General features: G+C 34.5%; 1 protein-coding gene across 2 annotated transcripts in view; it reads right to left on the bottom strand.

Moving 5' to 3' along the window:
* Window positions 1-22,718, bottom strand: part of sprt (PDZ domain-containing protein sprite) — a 306,461-nt gene that overhangs the window by 68,859 nt on the left and 214,884 nt on the right. For both annotated transcript variants that reach the window (XM_072535452.1, XM_072535451.1), the window contains one exon: window positions 3,696-3,758. In XM_072535452.1, coding sequence (XP_072391553.1) covers window positions 3,696-3,758 — 63 coding nt within the window. The remainder of the gene's footprint in view (window positions 1-3,695; window positions 3,759-22,718) is intronic.

Below are 22,718 nucleotides of genomic sequence, written 5' to 3'. Positions count from 1 at the left end.
ATTGATCATAATATAAATTGGCATTTCATTCCACCGTATGCGCCTAATTTTGGCGGTCTTTGGAAGGCGGCAGTTAAAAGCATGAAACACCATTTAAAGAGGGTGTTACTCGACAAAAAACTTATCTACGAAGATTTTAATTCTCTGCTAATTCAGATCGAGGGAGTCTTAAATTCTAGACCTATGTTTGCACTCTCTAACGACCCAACTGACCTAACGCCACTTACTCCTTTCCATTTCCTGATTGGCCGTCCTATTACAACCATTCCCGATACTGACTTAAGCACACTCCCGATAGGCAGGCTCTCCAACTACAAAACGATTCGTCATATATATCAACAATTTTGGAATCGTTATGTGAAAGAATACGTTTCGCAACTGCAACAGCAATACAAATGGAAAGAATCTTCGTCCCATTTGAAGATTGGAACTTTAGTGTTAATTCGCAGTTATCAACAACCACCATGTAGATGGCCTTTGGGACGTATTATTAACTTGCATTCCGGTAAAGATAAACTTTCAAGAGTGGCAGAGGTAAAAACAAACAATAAGACAGTTATTCGCTCTGTTCGTCATTTGTGTCCGTTGCCAATGCAGCAAGAGAGTGTTAGTGAGAATATTAATATATAAGACTTTATTTAAATTTATAATCTATTTTGAAGGTACCCTTCAACGGGGGAGTTTGTTTAAAATTGTTTCAAAATATTTTTATTCTATTGTTTTAAAATATTTCTATTCTATGTACCTATATGTAAATTCTTAGTCCTAAGTTTTAATTTGCCTAGCCGGCAACCCTGTCAGCCCTAGGCAAAGTCATTACAATTTTATAAGAGTAGTATGTTTCCATATGTTGCCATAAGAGCACAAAATAAAGAACGTGTGAAGAGATTTCATTTTATAAGTTATTTCTTCACCCTATCGATCAACTATTTACCACCACGATTAACCAGCGACCAGTCAATGTAATTCAACAATTTAAACAGGGTCTTATGGTCGTTTTGTAGATTTTCATTTTTGTGTTTCGGTTTATCTTCTTTTCTCTAAACATTTTTTATTTCTATAAAACGCTGTATTTCCCGTTTGAGTTCTTCTTTTCATATCTACACATTTCTTCTGTTAACTAGTACTCCCAAATATTTAAATGTTTCAACCTCTTCGAAACTGTATGCATTTATTGTCAGTTCTGTCATTTGTGTCTTCTTTTTTTTGCTTACGTTAATGTATTTTGTTTTATTTTCCAGTCCTCTTAGTTTCGCTTCGTTTTCTATTTCTTGGAAGGTTTTTTTAATGCCGTTTTATCTGTTGCTACGATGGTTATATTGTCTGAATATCCTATTGTTTTTACTGCATTTTTGTTTATAGTTCCTGCGTTTGACAGCTTTTTTATTATCTTGTCTAGTGATAGAATAAATAGTACCGTGAAGAGCGCATCTCCTTGTCTTACTCCATTTTTTATTTTTATTATTTCTGTTCTTTCTCTTCCGGTGTCTGTTATTGCTATATGTAAGTCTTGGATTATATTTTCTTCTGTTTAGTTTGTCAAACGCCTGTTTAAAGTATATGAAAAGTATATGCGTTTCTCCGTCGTACTTGTATATTTTCTCTATCACTTGTTTTAGCGTATGTATAGCGTCTATCGTCTAGAGTCTAGTCATTCTCTAATTATACCAGTCATTACTTTATATTGTCACTATAATTCCCTTCTTCCATTCTTCGGGCATTATTTATTTGCTCCATATATTCTATATTAGTTGATAAATCTATCCTCCCCACCGCATTTTATAAGTTCTGCACATTTTCCGTCTTTTCCCGCCGTTTTCCGTTTTAAGTTTGCATATTTTCTCTTTCAATTTTCTATAGGTGAATTCTTTTTCATCATCTGTCTAAGTTGTTTTGATTAGTACTAAAAAATGGCCGTGTATAATATTTGTTTTAGTAATTCATCGGTAGCGTCGTTTTATTGAATTCTCAGATTTTTTTTTAAAGAAAAATATACAGTTTAATCTTGTTTAAATTAACGAAAAGAAAATACATAGAACATTAAAAATAAACAAATTTATTTACATATTTAAAACGTTTAAGAATGGACAAGAATTGTATAGAATTACATAAAATTGTAACGAATATTTTGCCTATCACATAGGGTATTACTATGGGGGGTTGGAAATTGGGGACATAGGTTACTGGGGGTGGAGATAGGGTAAGCAAAATAAACGATACTTATGCGAACGACGCTCAGGGTTTATTTGGAGTAGCTGGACGTAAAATTTGGACTAACGCTGAAGTCAACCGCTCTTGACAACGCCTCAGCGAGAGATGAGATGGATGTTTATTTGAAAAGCAGAATATTAAGCGGCTTCGATCTAAAGAAAATATCAAAGAAATACCCATCTGTAATATATAAACAACTTTAAAATGGTTTATTATCGACTCGGCGACGCAAAGAGAAATTGAAAAAATTATTCTTCGGTGTTTTAATACATATACGAGAGGATTTCAATATATACCAAGGAATTTACAAATGCTACAAAATAACGAAATGTAACGAAAACCAAAGCTAAAATTATTGAAATTTACAACAAATTTTCCAAATGAAATCCCCCAATTCCTATAGGTCTTTGTTGGACCATTAAATGTCTAATTTACCTCCTGAAGGTTAAGATATCCTTTTTAATAATGTTACAAGAATCAATAATGTTCATAATATTATTTCTTGCCATATATTTATATTTTTTCGATAAACGATTTCTTTCAATCGACTTCATATGGAATAGTCGACAGAGTTAAAATCAGGTGATCTAGGTGGCCATGCATAAAACCCCCACATCATATCTACTTATTTCCATAAGATGCATGAAGATGTTGACGATCAGCGACTGAGAAATGTGGTGATGCCCCATCGTGCATAAAGTAGATACCTGAGCTAGTAGATTTGGCAAAATATTTTTTAAGAGATCCAAGTACACAGCACCTGTCACCGGTGCATTAAAGAAATGGCGGCTTATTAGTTGTCTGTCTATTATTCCCATCCAAACATTCACTAAAAATCTATACTGCGAACGAATTTCGCGAATCGTGTGAGAATTTTCGTCTGGCCAAATGAGTAACCTGCGCGAGTTATTTATTCCATTCCTCCATTAGTAAGTTAGGCTTTTATCAGTAAATAGGATCCTACAAAATAAGCGATTATTATTAGCAATCCACCTAGCAAATTGTAATTGTGTTGAATGTGAGAGGGGTGTAAATTATTATTTCTTAATACTCTTATTAACTTTTGATTGAGAAACCCCTAATTGTCTGCTTACTTGACTAGTACTTATTTTAGGATCTGCTTCGATTGCATTAAGGATATGATCTTTTTGTAAATGATCTAACGCTTGTTCAGGTTTTGATTTAGGAAAAATGTTCTATTTTATTTAAAATAATTAAACACTGATCCAAACGTTTGATCATTCGTTTGATATTTTACACGACGTATATCAACTAATAAAAAACAAAAAGTTCTCTAAGAAAATCATGTTTCAGTTAAATTTTACTTATAGGGATGTGAATGAAAATGTGTACAATGTATGAGTGGTGATACTTTATTATGATAAATATGCATTTATCATAACACTTCCTATTTCTATAATTTACTTTTTTGAAGAAATTGGTAACAGTTGGGTATATTTACAAGATCATTGCTTATAACTTACCTTAGCTTCTAGTGTCTCCAACTGAGCCATTCTTGGTTCTACAATCTGTGACTGGGATGTTGCCTGTAACAATAACTTAAAATAAATTGCTTGACCTAATAATTATGAACTACAAAAATAATTGATATAAGGGGAACAATAAAAATGAACATACAGAGTCAATGTTGAAGAAATCAATGTAAAGAAATTGCAAGTGGACAGGTTAGTACAGATTCATGGAAAGAATTCCTAAAAGACTTATTTAAAGGAAAACAAATATTAGAAGAGATAGAATGAGAGAAACAATAAATTGTATAAAATAATTAGTTTTGGTAAAATTCATTCAATCGAATACAGGGTAAGTCAAAATTCATGTAAATTATTTTCTTGATATTTTTAAATGTATAACCCTGTATTTTATATCACTATCAAAAAGTACTATTACAATTAGTAATAGTAGAAGCGTGTGGAATTTAGTATTTACTTTTTTTCAGTGGTGTGCCCAATCCCTCAATTATGTTTGACGTATTGTTAATTGAAACTGCGTAAATCTGGAAACAAATGGTAAAATTCTCCGTATGTTTCCCTATTTAGATTTATTTCATGAATCCAGCACCTTGGTTTCCTTTTTTGAATTTCATTACATGCCAACGCTATCATGACAACTTCTTCGGAATCTGATGAAGAATCCATTTTTAAGGACGTCACTGATTCCGCACTACTCGACTGCCGTAAACGTATTGTCCTATGTACTGAGCTAATGCGCGGTTAATCGACTGTGTCGAACCGGGAAGAACAATGACGAGTCGAGCTAGTTCGGATAGGGCCAACCCTGAACTCGGGACTATGGAAATTGGTGTGCCACAGGGGGCGGTGCTGTCGCCATACCTGTACACCATATATACGACAGACACGCCATCTGAACCTAGTTAGATGCTAAGCCTGTACGCAGACTATACAGCGATAGCTACTAGCAATATTAACCCAGATTAAGCTACGAGACATCTACAAAGAGCACTTAAAGAACTTGGGAAGGCAGTGGAAAATAGCCGTCAACCCTGACAAAACACAGGCCGTTATGTACAAAAAAAGAAAAGGCAGACCAACCTGAGAACAATTGACGAAAGAGCACACTAGATATTCAACAACCTCAGGAACCACCCGAGCAGATTATTAAGAGAGTTGACAGACTATGACGAAAACGTAAAGACAGTACATAGATGGCACAGGCAGCAGCTAGCAGGATATAGAAATAACCCAGATATATAATGAGATAGCCATGCAATAGTCTAACGTACGCAGTAACAGAAAAAAAATTCCTACATTATCTTATTTCTTTTATTTAGTTATGTTTTATTTCACTAATCAGTTATACTGAAAAAGATAAAAACCAAAAAATTTGAACACGAGGTGTGTGATGGCCGTATACTCCTTGGAGTGCACATCCCACTCATTGCTACTTTCTTTCTATTATTATTTTATCTTAATTTTTACTAACAACCCTCTGTTACAGCAGTTATGCCAACCATGCAACCACATCAAGTGAATTCTGAGGCACAAACAGAAAGACGCCCCTCAGGCAGATCTAAGGACCTACAGTCGCGAAACCTCATTATCGAGGTCACGTGCGACAAGCGTGAGCTCGGTGGCCAGACCTTTCGGGCACTCAGCTGGCGAGAAGAACCAAATTTATTTTGCCGATTCGGCGGCTGAGTGACCGAGCACACAAAAATCCTGACATCTGTTCGGAACACACTTTTGGGACAAAGTCCAAAGTCAAGTCAAATAATAAGTTCAATCAGTCATAGGGAGAACAGCTCGTCTAGCTACGCCTTAAATTAGATGGCCTAACCACACAAAGTAAAACAGAGGATGTCCCATTACCCAGGGCATCAAAGTAACGCTCAGTACAAAATCCTCCTCATTCGTTATGTCCTGCGATGGGGACGGGTAGGGTTGATGGGGTTTTGAGATTCAGAAAAAGAATTAGGCACTAGAGAAGCCCTGTTAGCTCTAAATACTCTCACATAGCGATGCTTGGACATCAACCAAGATATACACAGACTGTTTCATAGATTTTGAAAAGACTTTTGACAGGTACGTCATGATTTAGTTAATGATATATTATCATAAATATTCTTGAGAGCAAAGGCATAAACGACAAAGATCTGACAATAATCTCAAATTTATACTGGAAGCAGCGAGCAAATATAACAATGGAAGATGAAGTTTCAGACGTAATAAGAGTAATATGTTTAGTACCTTGCTGTACGGCGTGGAAGCAACAAATTTCAAACAGAATAATATAAAAAGCATTGTGAGTTTCGATATGTAGTGCTATCGATGAAAATTAAGAATAAGTTGGGTTAACCGATGGAGAAATGAAGAAGTATTACGGCGAATGGACAAAAGGCCTGAAGTAATACTTACCACAAAAAGGAAAAAATTGGAATACTTGGGACATAATATATTTTTGTCCTCGTAATGGGAGGACAAAAATATACATTCCTGCAAAATATAATGCAGTGAAAAATTAAAGCAATCCTGGCCGCAGAAAAATGTCCTAGATCAAAAATCTTAGAGAGTGGTTTGATTGCACCACAAACGAACTATTTAGAACAACTATACACAAAGTTTGGAATATCTTTGATGCTATCCAATCTCCGATAGGAGATAAACGGAATGAAAAAGAAAATCACAACGACAAAAGACTCTAATGATCCATGGAAAAAAATAAATAAAACGCGCACAAAGTAAAAAAATACAAATATTTAGAATCAATCATTAACGATGACAACGACTATACTAAAGAAATCAAATCAAGAATTGGACAAGCAAGATTCATATTTACAAAAATAAAAAATGTTTGGTGTAAGATAGATTTGTCAATCGGATTAAAAATTAGACTTTTGAGTTGTTATATGCTCTCTGTGCTGCGGTATGGAGTGGAGGTATAAACGCTACAGAAACAGATCGCCGATAGACTTGGGAGCTTTCAAAATTTGAGCTTACAGAAGAATGCTTAGCATAAGCTGTGTGTATAGAGTTAAAAACGACGTGGTATTGGAAAGAATGGGAACACAAAAAGAGTACTAAAAAAGAAGTACTAAACACTATCAAAATTAGGAAGGTGCAATATTTGGGCCATGGTATGAGAGATTATCGGTACGAACTGCTGCAAGTGATCATGAAAATAAAAGGACAAAGAAGACGAATTACCTGGCTAAATCTAAGAACGTGGTTCAACTGCAGTTCTACATAACTGTTCAGAGCTGCCGCATCGCAGATTCCTTATACTGGATGTATAATTTCATTTTAAATATTTTTTATAAAAGTACTAATTAATAACCTTTTATGGTTAACTCAGTAATTCGAAATAAAAAAAAGTAGTTACTTTTTAAAATTTGTTTAAGTAGAGATAGTGTAGGAGTCAAGAAAATGAATAATTACAGTGGTTTAGGTAGTAAATCATATAATCTGTTGTAGTTAATTTCTAGGCTAGTCAAAAACAGAAATAACTTGATATAACAAATTTTAATTAGACTCCTAAAACAATACAACATAAATACATGATACAAAATAAATAAGTATATTTGCATATAAAGAGATGAAAGTGTGTGACATTCAAAATATGTTTTTATATATTTCCTTTGATTTTTTTCCTAATATAGCAATTAATTTCTTTATTGTTGAGAATGTATTACAAGTAGTAGAAATCGGCTATCACCACTCTATGTAAAACTTTAAATAAACAACTAACGAGTAAGTAAAACAGCTTATTGTATATAGAAGATATACCTGAGAAAACTAAGATCTCAATCGAAATACACATGTCTATCACTTCACAATTAGCGATTAATTTTGCCTAATTTTTCTTTCATCATAGTGAAATGATCTGCAGGCATGTTTTATAACAATGGAATTGGATATAAACAATTGCAGATTTGTCTAAGTCGGGTAACTGTATAACAATGGTTAATTTTTTCCGGTTACGCCTGCTGTGGAGAAAAAAAATTATGTAAATTATTTGGTTTTAAAACCATGTTAACTGGTATTTCATAAGTAATTGTTAACGTTTAATTTACTTTCAATTTTTCCGTTAAATGTTTTGAAATACACTAGAATGCAGCATAGATACTAACGACTCTTTTTAAAGCACTCGCACAGGCTTTTGATACTCTAACTCAGTTGAATGGGATATTTAAATTTTGTCTCGTTCCTTAGACCTTCACGTCTTCTACTAGTATTTATAACAATTTACAAATCTGAATCCAGTTCCTTCACGACATCTCTTTGTGTTTCTTTTTCTTTTTTTGGTATTCTCTTTAGTTTCATACATATAAATGGTCATTTGAAATGAAACAATTATTTTCCAGAAAATTCTTTTATTTTATAAATCTTTAAAATAATGTTTTTTGTTGAGATTGCGGTTCCCTAATCGGCGAATGAGGTATCAAGTGTATACATACATACAGTAGATTGTCGATTATACACATATGTATGTCCAAAAGTTTGGAATATTGGAATATTTCATCTTTGTATTGATTTTTATATATAAAATCTTCTGAATAGTTAAACATCATTTTGTTTCAATTATCAACAATACTAAATAAATCTCAAAACCAGATAAACGATATGCGAAAAAAATATTTATTTTCTTGGAGTGAAAAACTTACAATGTACAACTTACATTTAAAAATAAATTAGTATAGAAAAAAATAATTTTTTATAAAACTAATAATAAGTATTTCCTCCATTGGCCTGTATGCAAGCCTGTAGGCGATTTGGCATTTTGCCGATTAACTGGTCGAGCTGGGCTTGCGGAATTCTCTCCTGTTCTTCACGAGCAGCATCTTTAAGTTGAAGCTGAAAGTGTAATAGGGGGATTGTTTCGCTTCTTGATGCGTGTTTTGAGAATGACCCAAGCATGTTTAATAATGTTCATGTCGGGGGAATTCGAGGGCCACTGTAATGTAGATATTCCTTCTTCTTCGAGAAAATTTTGTACTGCTGATGTTCGATGAGGAGGTGCGTTGTCATGCATAAACACAAATTCATCACCTACTGCCCCTCGGAATAGACTTACGGCAGGATTTAAAACTTCCTTGATGTATACAGCACCAGTGACTCTTCTCTCCAGAACCAGCAGTGACGTCCGTGTACCACTCATAATACCACCCTAACCATAATACTGCCACCTTCAAATGGGACACGCGGTTTAGCTGTTTCTAGTGAGGCTTGTCGTCCTGGGGCCCTCCAAACCAGTGTTGTTCGCGAATCAGATACCAAGTCAATTTTTGACTCATCAGGGAACATTACGTTATTCCAGTTAGGATCATGATGCGCCATTTCTCTAGCCCATTGCAACCTTACTATTTTGTGTTGGTAGGTTAGTTTAGGAACACGTAGCGGTCTTCTACGATACAAATTTACCGCATTTAGTCTGCGTCTTATTGTTTGCCGTGAAATATTCAGTCCTTGAAGCCTAGAAATTTCTCTGGATATACCACTTGTAGATTCCAGACGATTTCTACGAGCTATAAATGTTATTTGCCGGTCTTGTGCTGCTGTTGTACATCGATTTCTACCACTTCTGAGACGATCCTTGACTTTATTTGTATCTTGGAATTTTTTTTAATTTTCGATACAGCACTCTGAGTAACATCAGCAATATTCAGGATATAACTTTGACTAAAGTCCTGTTGTAACAAAGCAATTACTCTGGATCTGTCAAAATGAGATATCACGTTTTTAGGCATTTTTAAACGGCTCAATTCAAATTTAAACGAAGACTGAAATAATGTGTAAATACGCTAATCAGTTGAATGTGACCAAAATCATACAAAAACGATTCAAATTTTTTATCATTTTCATTTAAAAACCATCTAGAATGAATATCAACAATAGTTTTAAAACCCCCATAGGCGTAGATATATTATTTGAACGTATTCCAAACTTTTGGACATGTGTGTAAATCAATAAACGAAATTTTGTCGCGTCAAAAGCAAACACTTTTTGATAGAAAATGTCTAAACGTAAGCGTGCTGTTCTTTCTATAAAAGGTACATACGATGTTAATAAACTGTTAGAGAAAGGTGAATCTGCAACCAAGTTATCCAATGAGTACAAACTTGGTAAATCTACCATTACGGATATAAAAAACAAAAGACGAGCATAAGTAACTTTATGTCCCAGCTTGATTCTTCTGATGGATCAACAAGTTGTAAAACTATGAAACTTACCTCAAACACGGATTTAGATGATGCGGAATATAAGTGGTTTACTCAAAAAAAAAAAACCAGGGAGAATCTATTTCTGGTCCGATTCTGTGTGAAAAACCAGTTCAATTCAATGAAAAACTCTGAGGTTCGTCAAATTTTCAAGCAAGCACAGGCTGGTTAAAACGATTTAAGTCGAGATATGGCATTCGTGAGCTTTAAATACAAGGAGAAAAACTATCTGCTGATTGATCAGTAGCAGAGTGATTCAAAATAAGACAAAATGAATTACCGAAGGAAGAAAATTACGCAGTCGAAAACGTTTACAATGCAGATCAAACTGGGCTCAATTGGAAAGCTTTGCCACGAAAAACTCTTGCTTAACGGTATGAATCCCGGACCTAAAATAAGCAAGGATCGTATCACTGCCTGATTGTGCTAATGCTACTGGCAGCCACGGATTGCCCATATTTGTCATTGGTAAAAGCAAAAAACCACGTTGTTTTAAACACGTTAGTATGAATGCGATATCTATCGTTTATACTTCGTAAAAGAGTGCTTGAATGAATAGTAAAATTTTCATGGAATGATTTATAGAAACTTTTATACCCTCCGCTAAAGCCCATCAATTAAAAAATGGTAAAAGAGAGAAAACATTATTGCTTTTTAGTATCGCCTTAACTCATCCATCACGTGACATCTTAAATGAAAAAGACGATTTTATAAAAGTCATGTTTCTCCCACCTAATGTGACTTCATTATTACAGCCCATGGATCAAGGCGTTATTAAAACTTTCAAACGGTTTTATAGAAAAGAATTGTTACGTAAGTTACTTTTGGAAAAAGAAGAGGAGGGAGAAGAAAGCCTGATAAAAAATCATAGAAAATTTTATTTGAAGGACGCGTCCTATATAATCGGAGCAGCATGGAACAGTGTAAAAGAGCAGAACTTAAAAAAAGGGTGGAATAAAGTTTTGTGTTTAGAGGAAAATAGTGGAAAAAAAATATGCAAAAGAAAAACAGGAAGATGAGTCTGAAATGATAGATATACTAAAAAAACTCAATTGTGACGGATGTGATGAAGAAGAAGTTCAACGATGATGATCGCGGGTGCCAAATTATGCAAGATAGTGAAATTAAAGAGCAAATGAATAATAAAACTGACACTGCAACTAGCATCTCATCAACTGCAAGTTCAGATAATGAAATGAAAACATAATTGGTGCTTCAGACGCTTTTCTTGCATCGATATGGCCTTGAGTTGGTTTGAAACACAAGCTGAAAGTGACCAGTATCAAATAACTGTCCTTAAAAAAACGCGACCTAGACTCTCGGAAATGGGTAAGCTTGCTTCGGCAGAAAAAAAGTGAAGATTTTTTAAGCTTAGTAATCACCGCTTAAAATATCTTCAATCTTCTTCAATATTGTATCTAAAAATATGTTGTTGAAAACTTTTTTGTTTAATTCCTATTTGTCATTAAAGATATAAATAAATATGTAGGTATATAAATATGGCTTTCGTTCACTTGTGGATAAATATGTATTACTATAATATAGTTCGATTATCCGAACAAATCGGTTTCCGAACACCTATGTCCCTCAATTAGTTCGGATAATCGACGCTCTAGTGTATATGAATAGGTCCATATTTGCAGGTATGATCTCTGTTGGATCTTTATTCCTGACACAGCTGAGCAGTAAGTGAATATCTTCATGTAGCATTCGAAAGTTTACAAGCATTCAAAAGTTTTTAGCTGAATAATGAAAATAAAGCTGAAAAGTTGAAAGAAAAAAGTGTTTTAGACCCCTAAGACGCAATCGTATGTTGATGTTAATGGGATTTCCTATAAGTTGGCATAGTTTTATTGACGGTTGATCGCAGATTTTTTAGCAACATACTTGTTATATTTATTAACTTTTTGCGGCCAAGTTTCCTGCAATATTTCCTCTAACTTGATTAAAAGATCAATACAACACTGGTGTGCTCCTCGAAATATATTTAAATACTTTGAATGGGTATTACTTACACATATTGTGACTATTTGGTTTCAGTATAAATTGGAAATAAAGTTATTACCTCTATTATATATTGGTGTTATAGACGTATCTTACGTATATGCTGGGTTGACAGAGTTACTAATGTGGAGGTCCTGCGTAGAATGGGGAAAGAATGTGAAATTCTCATGACCGTCAAAACTAAAAAGTTGGAATATCTAGGACATGTAATGAGAAATCAAGAACGTTACGGCCTTCTCCAGCTGATTCTCCAAGGAAAAGTAAATGGTAAGAGAGGACCGGGAAGAAGACGCATTTCCTGGCTTCAAAATTTACGAAAGTGGTATAACACGACTACCACTGAACTGTTCCGCGCTGCAATAAACAAAGTAAAGGTAGCCGTGATGATCGCCAACATCCGGAACGGATAGGCACTTTAAGAAGAAGAAGAAGACCTCTATTATGTGTACCATTCTTCAAAGTGTTTATAATACTTTACTATATTGAACTCAGTCAGAAACGTTTTCGTAGTCAGGTAAGCACACAGATGCATCAGTCGATACATCTGGACATCTCTGTACAATAGGCTGTTCAATAAGTTTTGCGGTCCGATAAAAGAGGGCCTTTTTACTAGCTTAAATTATGTCTCGCTATATTGGTAGACTTTTCGTATATACGTATGTGAAGTTTTATTATAATATATTAATTAATTCTATGTTTACAAGCCGTTTAGTATCGACGTGTCAGTATTTGTTTACAATTGAAAAAATCAAGTATAGTGCCGTGATTGATTTTTTATTTTTAGAAGGTTAAAAAGCAAAGGAAATTTATGGACGAATGTTGAAAGTGTATACTAGGGACTCTTTACTTTGAATTTGTACAGTAGAAACATAGATTTTTAAATTTAAACGTGGTCGTACAAGCTTTGAAGATAATTCATGTCAAGAACGTCCGAGAACAGCAACAATACCATAAAGCTTAAAAAAATACAGGATATCGTATTCGAAAATCGTCCACTGAAAGAGATTAAGTGTGAGCCATAGCGTTCAGCAGTGTAAACAATATTTTGACTGAAGTATTGGGTTTCAGAAAGCTGTGTTCACAATGGGTGCCGCATTCGCTAACAATGGAACAAAAACACATTTGAATGAGAATTTCTCAGCAACATTTATAGAGTGTTTTCGAAAAGATAAAGTGGATTTTTTGCACCAAGTCATCACTATGGATGATACTTGAATCTATCACCTTGATCCTGAATCAAAACAAGAAGCTAAAGAGGATTAAGAACTTAGTTTTTTGGCTGCGAAAGGGGTTCGTTTTAAAAAACGTGAAAGGAATTTTGTTTGTGAATTACACACAAACTAATAAAACAATAAATTTTAAATATTACTATATCCTTTTAGACTAGCTGAAGAAAAAACTTTGTGAAAAAGACCCGGTTTGCAGAAGAAAAAAATCCTTTTTGATCAAGACAATGCACCGTGTCATATGAGCGTCTTGACAATGGCTAAAATCCATGAATTAAAGTTCAAATTATTGGAATATCTACATTGTTCATCAGATTTGGCTCCTAGCGACTTCCATGACGAATAATGATAATATGAGAGCACTGGGAATAAAAAGGTAAATGGAAACAATAGACTAAACGCTATGTGAGGGGAAAACACGCATACCTAAAATATAAAAGTAAAAAACACCAAAGCAATACACAATATAAGTCGAGGTAAAGAAAAAAGTGAAGTCGACAATAAGAGGTATAAAAGAAGAACACTGGGAGATATTTACTAAAAATATCGATTTCTATGGCTGCCAGAAAAGAATATGGAAAAAAATATTATCAAGAGAAGACTTGTACAGAAGATAAAGTCATATACTGTAAAGGAGTATCATTATTGGAGACAATGTCAAAAAATTTTAACAAAATTTCAGCTGAAACATCATTTTCTGTTAAAAACAACAGAGATATTGGAAGAACAAATCCGCAACAGACTGTATTTTTATAAATAATTGTCAAATAATAGAAAACGCCATTGAACAGTTTCGCGTGGATTTAATCGTCTCTTTAACTAAACAAAATATAGAGAATATAGTATATTAACAAAATAATAGAGAAAGTAAGAATTTTAAATTAGTACAAAATAGAAAACAGGAATATGCTATGCAGATGATGCTTATAATAGAAAATTATGAAGTTTTCCAAAGGTGATAAGAAGTTGACGCCGGGTGTGGTTCGATCTGATCTGAGCTGTTCGGGAAGGGAAAAAAAGAAAAGCAAAATCAGCTAAATTAAATGGGTATTTCCCTGTCGACCTAAAAGAGACAAGGAGAAGACATACAAGATGAAGAAAGAACTAGAAGAGGTTGACGAAAATCAATGTCAACACGAAAGTTAAAATAGTGGTGTAAAAAAATTGTTTTGTGTGCTGAAGAGGGAGATGTCCTAGGTTACAGAGTCGTACTCTGCGACCAGCAGATCAGAGCAAATTGTCCAAACAAAGCGTGTTACTTCGGCGGGGACGCAGACGGACGCACGTGTCTCTGGAGAAAATAAGAGAAGAGCGAGTAGAGCGGGAGGACATATCTCATTTTTTAAGGAGCTGAAGCTGAATGAGTTGAAGTCCACTAAAATAAGACGAAAGATGTGAGAATGTAAAAGCACTGACAAGGTAATGGATCTCATCAGTCACGTTGAAACTAGGATTTGTGTCCTGCTTAGTTAAAGACATAATCAAGGATTGTGTGAAAATGGAAGTGTATTGTATGGACTGCAACGGAGAGGTCACAGGAGCAATTCGAGAAAGTGCCCAAAGTTCCGATATCTGCTAGATGAGGCTAGACGTTGTCCCGGTGGCTAAGCGATAAACCGCAATGTTAAGCTGAGAGTTTTTCAGACCAACGTGGGCAGGACAAGATTGGCACACGACCTCGTCCTGGTCTACACAGCGGAGGAGAAATTAGATCTCGCGGCGGCGGAGCCGAACCCTATGTTGATCGGGAATCGAGGTTGGTTCGTGGATAACGCTGGTTTATATGTCTGGAATCGTAAATTTGCAGATTGTACTGCTACATTTTAATTAATATAGTAGTAGATAAGTGTGATGTGCTCGGCGACTTTAACGCAGAATCTGCAGAATGAAGCACGCTGGCCACCAACACTCAGGGACAAACGCTGATGGAATGGATCAGGGCTCTAGATCTGGTGGTACTTAACATCGAGAGGCCGGAGATACCAGGTAAACTGGTGCGTATATGATGAGAGTGTCAGATGGATGATAAAGGGAGCTCGATGCCTTACACTTATGTATGGTGGAAGACGTTGAACTTATAATGAGTCGAAAGAAGTGGAATAAAGCCAGCACACATTATTTCGAAAGAACGTCTTATTAGTGAGGCGAGAAAATAGAGCGATTGAGGAAAGAGCGCGTAGGCCTTAGAGTAATTAATAGATTTTCTGCAATTTCTTAGTGAAAATGTATTCAACTAACGTATATTTTCATGATTTGTATTTTTGTTTGGTACATATTTCATTGATATATTAGGAGTATTGTCTACATTATTACAATTATTAGTAATTAAAGTTACGGTTTTTTGAACTGCTTCAAAATGATTTGCATTGTTGAATTCCTTGGAATATGATTCGAATATCTTACCTAAGTAACGTACTGGCATTGTTATTTTAAGCTTTTCTTTGACTGATTTTACAAGTACATTTTATTTTAATATTGATTTAACTTAATAGAAAACTTGATAATACCATTTCAAATCATTCCTATTAAATTTCTTATTTTTTGATAATACATAACTTGGAGAACAGTTTGAACAGTTGTTTTTAAAACAGATTTCAATCTTTTACAAATAGAGTCTAATAACTTTGTACACAGTAGTATAATTTACACACTTTGTTAAATTATCGGTATATTGTTCCTTGGAGAGGCTTATTAAAATAATAAGGCAACGAAGTGTTCAATTATGTCGTTACAGTGATGTATAATTTAACACAGAATCTCTTCTGAAAAGCAATTGACACACTTATAAACAAACTGTTAACGATCAGTAAGTCACTAACGGCTCTAAAACACCGTGAATAACATAGTATTTTACTTCTTTCTGTTTTTCTTTTATTTCTTTGAAATCGAATTGGGACTTAAATCAGCAATCAGTAAATCTATGTTAGTTCAAAGTAAATATATCAGTATATATATGGCAAGAGTTATTTAAGCGGCATTTGAACTTGTATACTCGAAACCCACATGTTTAGAAAAGGCCCATAACGAAATAACTAACTGGTTTCTTTTATTTATAGGAGTTGCTAGATTAGATATATCCTGTTTACGGGACGCTTTTGCTCTTAAAATGTTTTTATTATAATTAGGGATTAAAGAAAATTTATCGTTTGGAAATGTCGGCTCTAGCGTCTTGATAGTATTGAATTAGATTAGGTTTATGCAAGTATACACATTACAAAGATTAGTGTAGTGTAGACAGTATAAAAACGTCTATAATAACCAGATCGAGCTAAAGCAGAAAACGACTTATGAATTAAAGACTTAAAGAGACTTTTTACCTGCATACCTCGATTTAATACCATCATAGTTAATATAAAAAGTTAACTAGTAATAAATATACACCGGTCGCAAGGATATGATTATACTTTACTATACAGATAACAGATACAGATAGAAAAAACATTGGATGACTGAAGAGACTTTCAACCCTGTAGAAGAAAGACAAAAACTTGAAAGTAGCACGTTAAAATTGAATATAAAAAGAACTAGAGATAGATATCACAAACACAACTATCAAACACTTATGCATAGGATACAAAATAAATGAATTTCGACTAGTGCGTTTTGGAGACTCCTGTCAAAGAAGTCCAAGTATAATCCAATCGTGGTCCAGAGTTAATTTCAACGTTGGTCCAAACGTCATCCAACGTTAATTAATTATAATATAATTATTAATAATTAGTTATAATAACGTTAATTAATGTGGTGTAAGAAGGAATCAAAATTTAAATGAAGAAGGCCAGACAGATATAGATTCCTACTGGACCCGAATAAAGGCAGACATTAAAGCAGCAGCGAATGACGAAATAGGAACAGAAATTGATGCCCAATCATTGGTTTGCCGATGAATGCAAGAATGCAACAAAAGAAAAAATAAAGCCTACAAAAAGATGATTACCCGACGAACCAGAACAACTGTATAGAATTACCAAATAAAGAGAAGAGAAAAAAGAGGATATACAAAAAAAACCAAACGACTTAAATAAGGAACTTATTATATAAAGGCACAGAAATCCCTCCCCAATGATTGGAATATTGGAATACTTTGCACCATTCACTGAAAAGAAGATATCTTTACATGCTTTAACCACAGAGGAATTACGCTTCTAAATGCAGCGTAGAAAATAAAGATAGTAGGAAAATACTAGGCTGGTTTCAGAGGTGGCATCGACAATTCATCGATTGCAACCCTGAAACAAATTTTATAAAATACACTGGAATATGGCATTGATACTCATCACATATACTCATCACTACAAAGAAGCCTACGACTCTGTGAATGGAAGAGAAATGTTCAAGGCAATGAAAGAGCTAAGAATACCAAATCAGTTGGTAAATTTAACAAAACTAACTCTTGAAAAAGTTGAATGTAGAGTACGAAGTCAGGGGAAACTGTCTGAACCTTTTAAAACAAATAACGGGCTGCGCCAGGGAGACCCTCTCTCCTATATACTGTTCAATCTGGCTCTGGAAAAAGTAATACATTTGTCACAAATCACAACCATTGGTTAATCATCATCATCAGCCCATAGTCGTCCACTGCTGAACATAGGCCCCCTCGAAAAAACCTCCATTCAGATATATCTTGCGCTGCTGCAATCCAGTTGGTACAAATTCTCTTTATGTCGTCAGTCCATCTTGTGGGTGGTCTTCCTGGGTTTCGTCTATCCGCTCTCGGTCTCCACTCTAAGATTTTTTTGGTCCACCTATTATCCTTCATTCTAGCGACGTGTGCTGCCCACCTCCATTTAATTTTGGTTATGTGTTTTCTAATGTCTTCTACACCACTTTTTCTACGGATTTCTTCGTTTCTTACCCTATCTCGCAACGTTATGCCTAACAATGATCTTTCCATTCTACGTTGCGTCACTTGTAGTTTTCGTGTAGATGTCCTTGTTAGGATAAGTGTCTCTGCGCCATATGTAAGGACAGGCAGGACACACTGATTAAAGGCTCTTCTTTTTAAGCTGATAGGTATATCACCTTTAAAAATATCACGCAGTCTTCCATATACTGCCCATCTCAGTGTTATTCTTCTTAACAGCTCAGCAGTTTGATTATCTCTGTTAATTTTTACCGTATGTCCAAGGTATATGTAGCTGTCAACAATTTCAATTTAGACGTCTTCTAACCTTAAAGGATGGCTTGGAACTAAATTAGTTATTATTTTTGTCTTTTGGTAGTTAATATTTAGACCTACTTTACGTGCTGCATCACTGAGTTCATTCAACATATTACTGGCATACTTTAGGTCATCTGAAATCAGAACAATATCATCTGCGAATCGTAGATGACTAAGCATCTCACAATCAATATTTATTCCTTTACTTTCCCATTCCAGTGACTTCAAAGCATGTTCAAGTACAGTAATGAACAACTTAGGTGACATAGTATCTCCCTGTCGAATACCTCTCCTGATATGTATCTTATTGGTAGGACCGTGCAGATTTATAGTTGTAGCATTTCTGTATAGATTTTCCATAATATTGGTGTACCTATGACCAATGGACACTCTTCCAATGCCTTTAGAAGTGCGGGGAGTTCGATAGTATCAAACGCTTTATGGAAGTCTATAAATGTTAGAACTAGAGGTCTATTGTATTCAATTGATTTTTCAATCAAGACTTTTATGCACTGTAGGTGGTCATTTGTACCGTAGTTGGGGCGAAAACCAGCCTGTTCTCTTGGCTGATGTAGCTCAAATTTTGCTTCCAATCGATTGGTTATTATTCTGGTGTACAGTTTGTATAAATGGTTGAGTAGAGAAATTGGCCTGTAATTCTCTAGGTTCATGTTGTCACCCTTTTTATGCAGAAGAATTGCAATGGAGTTATTCCAAGCTATAGGAATTTTTTGACTATACAAGCAGAGATTGAAGAGGTCTCGTATTTTTTTCAGAAGAGAAGTTCCGCCAAGTTTTATAGCTTCTGTAACTATTCCATCATCTCCTGGCGCCTTGTTGTTTTTCATTTTTTTGAGTTCATATTGTATCGCATCTTGGGTAATTTCTGGAATGTCCTCTAATCCTTGGTTTTGAACCTTTTGTCTACCGTCTTCATTTACGTTATTGTTAATTTGGTTTGTGTATAATATAGTGTAGAATTCTTCGACTATTTCAAGTATTTTCTGTCTGTCTGTTGTTACTTCACCCTCTTTATTCCTAAGCTGGAAAATTTCTTTTCTACTTGTCGCCATTTTTCGTCTCATTACCTTTATGCTCCTGTTTTGCTCTATAGTCTGTACAATGTTTTCATGTTTAAATTTCCTAAGATTTCTTCTCACAGCTTTCGATATGTCTTTATTGAGTGCCCGAATGGTTTGTGGGCCAATGTCCCTTTCACTTTATAACTGTCTTCTTTCTGTCATTTTGAGTTGTGTTATTGAGTTGTGCTATTAGTTTGTTTAACTCACCGACATCGTTTGGTATTATGCTGTGATCAAGAGTGTTGTTAATGTAGTCTCCAAATGCTGTTTCGTCTTGTGGGCGTGTCCAGTGAGAGTATTTCTTTTTTATTATATGACTTCTATCGAAGTGAGTATCTATTAAGAACGGTCACATCCTTAAATATGTATTTTTTATCTGTAATAAAGTAATCTATTTCGTTGCGGGTATTTCCGTCTGTGCTCCTCCATGTCCAACGTCTGTGTGGCTTCTTGTAGAAAAAACTATTCATTTGATAAAGATTATTCTCTAGTAGAAATGACAAAAGCATTTCATCTCTCTCATTTCTACCCGGACTTCCGAAATTTCATAGATATTTCCGATGCATCAACCATTGGTTCAATATATAATAAATCAATGCAAATCCTTGCCTACGCTGATGATATCAATATTGTTGGGAGAACGGAAAACGCTGTACGAGAGGCGTATGTAGCATTAAAAGAATCGTCATCGAAGCAGTGAAAGAATTTGTATACCTGGGAGCGCTCCCTAACACTGAAAATAATACTACCGCAGAATTTGCACGGCCAACAGATGCTATTTTGGGCTCAATCTCCTCCTTAAGTCCTCAATTATATCGAGAAATACAAAAATAAAACTTTACAAAACAATAATACGCCCAGTCCCATGTTAGGATGTTTCGAAAGAAAAGTACTAAGGCGAATCTATGGATCAGTGAATGACAATGGAGTGTGGAGAAGACGATACAACTTCGAACTTTATAGAATATACCAGGAACCAGATATCGTAAAACATATTAAGATAACATCTCAGGTGGATAGGGCATGTAATGCAAATGGAACAAAAAATGGTGGGTAACACAAGATGCCGAGAAGATCAAAGTCGGCAACTGGAAAATGCAAGCAAGAGACAGAACAGAATGGTGTAGAAAGCTTGAGAAGGTCGAGGCCCTCTAAGGGCTGTAGCACCAAGATGATGATGATAATGAATTTGAACGGAATCCTGTCTGCTCTCTCGGATGGTAGAAATCTATTTTTTTCCAATCTTAATGTCACTAACCTAGTATATGTGGTTTAACAGGCTAATATGTTTATAATTTTCTAGACTCTCTCTTCTAGATAGATTAAACAGTTTCCTTAATTTATTTAATAGGATATCTCCTCCATTTACGAAAGCTTCTATTACAATTCCATCCTCTCCTGGCGCTTTGTTATTTTTCATTTTTCTTAATGCTTGTCGAATCTCATCTACCTTTATCTCTGGCATTAGTTCGGAACCTTGATTCATGATCTTCTTTAAAATGGCTGTTTGTATTATTGTTTGATCTTCTCGTCTACTTTCATATAATTCTTCGTAAAACTCTTCGACGACCTGTATTAACTCGTCTCTACGTGATATTATTTCATTTTGCTTGTTTTTTTAATTTATGAATTTCGCATTTCCCATTCGTTAGCTTTCTACGTAGAACTTTTAAGCTGTTATTTTCCTCTATAGTGCACATAATATTATTGGTTTTCCCTCCTGATTGCCTTCGAAATAGTTTTATTTATTTCTATTAGAGTGCGACTGTCTGCGTTCTTATTGCTTCTCATTTAGCTTCTTTGATCCAGCAGCATGGACTTATTTTACTATCTGATTTTCTTTTAGGACAGTGCAGTCGGTGACTTTCTTGTAAGGCGTTTATGATGCAATTATTCAAGTCGTTAAGATCCTTCTCAGAGGTTTCATACAGTAGTAGCTTATTATTGATATGTGCCTGATATTGGCTGATATCTAATATGTAGTGTAATAAAGAAATTATTCAAATTATACGCAAAAAATTCAAACTAAGCAGTATATTTAGCAGTATATATGGTTTTTGTATACTTATATACCATAATGAAACGCAAATCTGCAGAATAAACAGCATTAAGTCGAAAAACTAAAACGAAGCATAATCAAATTTGTAAAAACATTGTGCTTCAAAAACGTATAGATTTTTCACCATCATTTACCAGATTGTTACAGTTAATATCTTATCCTAAGTCTTTATTAAAGAAGCAAAAAAAAATGTCTTTAATAAATAAACTTTATTAAATTTCAAGTCACGATAACCATATCTTGTGCCGCAAACAAAACAACAAGAGAATATAATTTAATTTTGTACGTTGAAGACTTATCAACAATATTTTTTATTCCCAGCATAATAATGATATATTTGGAATTTTTATGGTCATACACAAAAATAGAGTTAAAAACACGACATAAACTTAAGATAATATTTTGGTGGAAATTTATATAACCGTTTTTATTGTTAAACCTGTATTTAATTTTATCAATATTGATCTGAAAAGTTGGTTCGTTTTAGATTGAAAGGTTTTGCCCAAATAAAGTACTTCAATGAATAATCCAATTTGAGATCTATCTATCCTGTTCTACAACGAAAACTGCCCTGTTGATGCTTCGCTGTTCAAGTTATTTTTAAAGATACTTTAAAAATTTATACTTATATGAAACTATTTTCTTGTGACATGTTTAAATTACATTGACGACAAAGATATAAGAGTTATCCAGAATCTCTATTGGAATCAAAAAGCACGAGTGAGACTGAACAAATCAACCAACACAGAAGAATTTGAAATTTTAAGAGGGATGCGACAGGGGTGTATTTTGTTTCTTATGCTCTCAATCTCTATGTGGAGAACATTTTTGCAGAGGCACTGGAAGGCTCTGAGTGTGGAATAAACTTAAGCGGGTTCCCGATAAATAACATTCGTTACGCCGACGACACCGCGATAATAACAGACAACGAACATGATATGCAGTTGATGTTAAATAAAATAAACACCGTAGGAAAAATATATGGCTTGAAGATAAATGCTGGAAAAACTAAATGGATGGCAATAAGAAAAAACGCACTTTTAAAAATACAACTGCAAGCAGATAATGCTCCAATCGATCAAGTGAAAACATTTAAATACTTTGGAATGATGATGAATGACCAATGGGATCCTCAACAAGAAATAAAATGCCGTACTGAACAAGCAAGACAATATTTTATCAAATTTAAACCGCTACTATGTAACTGCAATATTTCCTTCAATCTCCGCTACAGGATGGTTAAATGCTATGTATGGTCCATATTGTTATACGGCATGGAAAC

This window comes from Diabrotica undecimpunctata, chromosome 6, assembly GCF_040954645.1.
Source record: "Diabrotica undecimpunctata isolate CICGRU chromosome 6, icDiaUnde3, whole genome shotgun sequence".
Taxonomy (NCBI): Eukaryota; Metazoa; Arthropoda; class Insecta; order Coleoptera; family Chrysomelidae; genus Diabrotica; species Diabrotica undecimpunctata.
This window is presented reverse-complemented; position numbering and strand designations above follow the sequence as displayed.